This window comes from Vidua chalybeata, chromosome Z (genome assembly GCF_026979565.1).
Source record: "Vidua chalybeata isolate OUT-0048 chromosome Z, bVidCha1 merged haplotype, whole genome shotgun sequence".
In the NCBI taxonomy this organism is placed as follows: Eukaryota; Metazoa; Chordata; class Aves; order Passeriformes; family Viduidae; genus Vidua; species Vidua chalybeata.
Window position 1 is genome coordinate 71,875,159 of NC_071570.1, and position 6,000 is coordinate 71,881,158.

General features: G+C 44.6%; 1 protein-coding gene across 1 annotated transcript in view; it reads right to left on the reverse strand.

Annotated features, from left to right (window-relative positions):
- EPB41L4A (erythrocyte membrane protein band 4.1 like 4A) overlaps positions 1-5,326 on the reverse strand; it is a 114,391-nt gene extending 109,065 nt beyond the window's left edge. Inside the window, exon 1 of the mRNA XM_053932754.1 lies at positions 5,228-5,326. Coding sequence (XP_053788729.1) covers positions 5,228-5,326 — 99 coding nt within the window. The remainder of the gene's footprint in view (positions 1-5,227) is intronic.
- Between the last annotated feature and the right edge of the window lie 674 nt (positions 5,327-6,000).

Genomic DNA, 6,000 nt, shown 5'->3' on the forward strand with positions numbered 1-6,000 from the left:
GCTTTCTCAGATTTCTGAAGTAGTGTAACTAGAAAATTTTAAAAATTTCTCACAAAAAAAGATGCTTTCCTTTCCTAGTAAAATGTAAAAGAATAAACCAGCAGAAATCACTTTCATAAAGAATACATTCCATATTCACAGTAAATGACTACCAATTTGATTTTAATGCTAACTCTCAATTAAAAACAATTAACACAATGTAAGTTCTTTCTATTCATAGGATTTTATTTCCTGCTATCAAATGCATTCATTAAGCATTTTCAATGGGAAAAAAAAATAGATCCCTATCATTCCCAGACTGACTCCTTGGTGTACCTATAGCTAAAATAGCTTGATGTGAAAGTGCACCCCATATTTTCTGTATACACTGTATTGTAAAGACATGAAGTCTGGAACTGCTTAGCTTCACTGGGGACAAAAAAAAAAAAAAAAAAAAAAAAAAAATTAAAAAAAAAAAAAAAAAAAAAAAAGGAAAAATACCAGAATAATCCACAGAAAACTTTCTAAGAAATGGTGTGTTTACCTGCTTCTATAGATCATACTGAATCCTTTTGTCAATTATTCCGTAAGTATCTGCACAATATGTATAATATTCTGATGAACCCCACTCATGCTTTTTACATATCCAGTTATTTAACACAGTTACTAATAGTATCAGTCACTCTCTATTTCAGGTTTGTTTCTTCGCTTTGGTTTTTTTGGTTTTGTTTTTTTTTTTTGGTTTTTCTTTTGTTTTGTTTTGTTTGTTTTGGTTTGGTTTTTTTGTTTGTTTTGTTGGGGTTTTTTTTTGAGGCAAGGGTTTGGGGCTTTTTTTAAACTATCCTTTTGCTAAATTCTCGGTAAATCATCAAGTAAGTGGTATGATGGCCATAATATCACTGGCCACCAGCGATAAATGGTACCACCTAATAAAATAATATTACAGAACATCTTCTCCCAGGAAGACCTTATGTATCATCACTTCTCTTCTAATGCAATACTGCTGTTGGCCCATCATACATGTCAATCTAAACAGAACATAAAAATTGTGCTCAGAGAGGAATTTCAAGGAGGACTTCAAAAGTGCAATGACCAGATGGCTTAAGATTAATTAGAGAACTTCTTCACTGCGGAAGTAGCTAATATTTTCTTTGAAATCTTTGTTCCAACCAAAGTGATGCAAACATGAGATAGAGATGCTTCATATCATTTTTAGCTTCTTCAGGGGAAAAAAAAAATCTTTCTTAAATACTATTTTTGAGGGGGGAAAAAAAAGGGTTCTTAGATTCCTGTAACATACACATAACAAGATGAGCACTCTTTATGAAACAGCTGATCACCAATAGGTTTCAAGGCATTATTTTTAAGCACCCACAGAAGTTTCCCTTAACCTCCAAAAACAAGCTTGTACAATAAGGCACACCACTGTTTACAAGGACAATTAGCCCAGTTCTTAACACAGCCAAAATATGTAATGCCCACAACCCCTCAGTTAGGTATCCTGTCAAAAGACCACTGACATGTCTTGTGACATCAACATATGAACTACAACTGTTACTGTATCATAAAAATACATAAGTTATTGTTTAGTCTGTGTGAAGAGAAGACAAAGTAGCAGTCCCGGACAAGTGATTATTTTTCAGCTGGCAGCTGATTCTTATCATATCTTTAGCAAAAATCCATTTCCTAACTGGAAACTTGAACACCCTTTTAAGAGGAAAAGCTGTCCCCATTTGAGGCCATATACCTTGACTAGACAAACTGTACAAGAATGTGGTGAATAGCCTCTTCCATCCCAAAATTGCTGGGACTAACAATTGCCATCACTTTTTATCTCAATGCATGTACTCCAGAATATCTCTGTTAATATACTATAAGGAAACATAAAAATTAATATTATGAGACACCTGATGGCCTTTCCTTATTACCTAACTCTTATCAGCCTCCTCTAAGCCTCAGTGCTGGAAAGCCAGCTTATACATTTTCATAGAGCAGTTCTCTAACCTTAAACCACAAAGAGAGAAAGGGAGAACAGCAACGCAGCGCTGATAACAGTAAAAAAAACAAAAATCACACACAAGAAAAAAACTGAAAAGCAAAAATCAGTTTGAGGAAGAGTTCCTCACAAACCCCTCCAGAAAGCACACCCCACGGCAGAATGGTCAGTTGCTGTCACCCTAATAGCAAAGGGAAGTTGTTTCCTTGTTGTATGACCTTGAAAAAGCCACTTGACCTCTTTCCATCTCAGCTTCCCCACTTGGAAGCCAGAAAAAAACTAATCCTTTCCTTTCCCTAGCAAGCTCTTTGAAGTCCACAGAGACAAGTACTCCTAAATTGCACTCAAAGTCTCAGTCTTGTCACCTCTGCTTGTTGTTTCAATGTGAAGTACAATTTGAAGCCCACTGTAGTATGAAGAATGCATCAATGAAATTGTAATTTTAAAATGTCATGTTTTGATGAGTAGAGCTGCTGCCAAGCATAACAAGTCAGAAATAACCACTACACAAACTAAGCAATGCATCCTCAAAACTCTCTGGACACAAGTATCTACTTCATATCCAAGACCCTGAAGAAACAAACTTGCCTCGGATTCCTACAGGGCACTGCCTTTCACCCTTCAAAGCAAGCAGGATTATATCTACTAATGTCAAGCAAGTACCTAGATAGCCAAAAGCTGTTGAGCTGTGGTTTTTATTCTAACAGATGTGCATCTGCTTGGGGGAAAATAAGAGAACAAAGTTGCTTGTACAACCATTTAAAAATCCTGCTCCTGTAACAATTCAAGATCTGTGAAAGAGTACCAAAAGCTTGTTTCCCATGTATCTCTGAACCAAATTAAAAGGGAAGATGACAAAAGGAAGATCCCAGCCAGAATCTGTGGTTTTAAGGTAATGGTTTTTAAAAAAATGTTGTTTCCAAATGAAACACATATGAACTTTTACAAATTATACCCAGGTGCCAAAGCTGAAACACCAATTAAAAAAAAATAAAAATAAAAGTCTCTGCATTTACATGAGTACATTTAAAAATATTTTAAATAAAACATTTGTATTTCAAGGTTAAAGTGCCAAATGACAAAGCATGACAGAATATGACAAATATTATGTTCTGTTTCACTAAGAATTAATAATATAACATCTCTGGAAAGCTGTAGAATAATACCAACATGAATGTCCCCTGAGTAGCTGAAAATAACAGAGGCCAGGACTGAGTTGAAAGCCATTTCTGCCATCCTCCAGCTGCGAAGTGGACTAGGGCACAAAGGTCCAGCTGAAGACTCACCCAGCAAAAGGCAAACCAGTGGCCTCCCTTCAGCTGAACAGGAGCTGCTCTTTTATGCACAGCTGCACAAACACTTGTGCGGGTACAAAGGCAGGGGAAGACACCACGGTGGAAAACACTGTTTGGGAGAGAGCTCTGCAGTTCTTCACTTTGGGTTTTCAAAGGCTTGTGGAGCTACAGCACTGGGCTTCACCATGCACAAACTTTATCTTAAAATAAAGGATAGAAAAAGAAAACACAGAAAACAGGCTGCTACAAAAAGGGAGATTCTCCCTTCCCTAAGGTTTCCTCCTGTGCGGTGTGAGTGCCTATGCCAAAATGTTAACGAACCACTACTTTTCTTGTCAGATCCACACACTGTTCCAACTGATTCCATGACTGGTTGGGTTCAAGAAGAGAAGGAGCAGGTAGAAGGGATGAAATATTCAGCATTATAGCACATTTAGATCACACTAAGAATGGCAGGAAAACACACCCTCATGTTAAACTAAGAAGAAAACAACTAGACAGTTCCCAACACAGCAAGTCATGCATTCTTGGAAAAAAGTTACATCTTCAGACTCTTTCTTTCCCATGGGATATTAATTTTTATTAGACACTGCACAAACCCTTCACTTTCACTTCATAGGACTATCTTTGCAGATTACACTTTTAACATACTTCTGCGACTGTACATTGACTGCACAAAAGCATGCATGACATACACACCCACATCTGCACATAGAAAGGTGAGGTCTTTCAGAAGTGTCTAAACTTAGACTTCAAAGACCCTACACAGGTACTGAATTCCAGCATCACCGTGATTTGCTTACTCCTCTGTGCTAAGCATGGATTTATGGGCCTATCTGAAGGCAGTTGATTCAGCAAAGCTTGACAATTCTGAATACATGTAGCCCTGGTAATACCACTGTTTATGGTTGAAAATATATTGTTAAATGTAAACTCCCTCTCTTTACCACCAATCTTCAGATTCTCCTTTCCCTAGTTGCTTCACCAAGCTTCAATCATTCAAGCTAAAACATAAAAGCATACAGAATTTTATTCTTTGGATGTCGTAGGTAAAGTTGGTCAGCCCTTTCTAACAATAAATTTTAGAAGGATTAATTTCTTTCTTTGATTGTGTTTTGGGGTTTTTTTTTTTTTGTTTTGTTTTGTTTTTTTTTTTTTCCCTGATCCAACAATCTAACGCTGAAACCACGTTCTTACATTGCTAATAAATTCATGTTCCCGGCTCTTTGCTCTTTGAACAAGGACTTCAAGTGTCTGCAACATGCTATCAGCTGTCATCAGGCTTAACCAAACAGGACTAAGTTAAGGGCCTTTAGAAAAATCTCAGTTTTCACAAGCTCTGTCAGGGCTCATTACCGCTTGGCATATGAATACTTTGAAGAGTTCATCCATGCCGAGCGTGCTGCAGCGCCGCAGAAGCTGCTCCCACCGGCCGGGCGACGGGACACCGGGCTGGGGAGGCGGCTGGACCTTCACCCCTGCGTTCGGGAGCTGCTGCGCGCCCGCCCCGCACCGCTAACCCCGGCCTTTTCCTGGGGTGAGCGCGTCCCAGGGCGGGCACGGCCAAAGACAGAGGGAGCGAGGAATGACTCAACAGGGGTGCGCAACACTCCATGCACACCGCCGCCTTCTTTTTTTGCTCTGGCAGGTACAGAACAATACCTCTGCGCCGAGCGTCCCGAGTGCCACGGGGTGGTCGGCACCTGCGCGCTTTAAGCCACTCGATGTGAAGCCTTCCAGAGCCACGTCTGCCCCACCAGCGCGCGTCACCCTGATCCATCTGTCCTTTGCCCGACCTTAAGCAAAGTTACGACGTTTTTCCTTCGCTTCCCGAAACCCCTTTTTTCTGCAGCTGCTACCTTCCCGGCTACCGCAGCGCAGTCGGGAGGGAGCCGCCGCCGGGCAGCCCCGCGGGCTCTCCCGCAACGCTCTTCGGCAGCCCGGCCGGCGTCCTTACCTTGATGCCCTGCTGCTGTGTGGTCAGGGTCAGCTTGGACTCGTCCAGGAGCAAAACTTCGCAGTAAAATTCCTCCGGGACCGCGCAGAAACAGCCCATGCCTGCTGCGATGGCCGGAGACGGGGCGGGGAGGCGAAAAGAGCCTCGGGCGGCGGCGGAGAGGGACTGAGGCGCAGCCGGGTCTGGGCCGCGCCCGGCTCCGCGCCCGGCTGCGCGGATGGAGCCCAGCAGCTGCTAAGGCGCAGCGCCCAGCCCCGAGGGGCGGCCCGCCGCCATCCCGCGGAACAGCCTGGACGGGGCTGCCGGGCTCTCTCTGCCGGGAAAGGAGAGAAAAAGACCAGCGGCTTCCTTAGGAAGGATCCCAGGATCCTTGCCCGCGCCCGGTTGTCACGGCGGCTCCCCCGCCGCTGCCGCCCCGGGGAGGTACCGAGCCGCCCACCCGCCTCGTCCTCCGCCCCGTCCGCGCACGATTCCGCGCCTCCCCTTTGTGTGCAGGAGAGGGGCCGGGGGAGCGCTCTCCGCCGCCGCAGCCGGGGCGTGGGGGTGGTCCCCGCCCGGCCAGCGCGTTACCTCCGGCCGTGGACCCTGCGGGCAGAGCGAGGCGGTGACAGTGCCCGGCCGGCGCTGGGCTGCTCCCCCCGGCTGCCCGCGGCCCTGCGGGGGGGGCGCCGGCAGCGCTCGCCTCCTCCCCGTCGGGGGCGGAGGGATGGAGGGAAGAGAGACCCGGCGGCCGGGCAGTGCCGGCCGCCTCCTGCCGGCCGCCGGGCAGGACT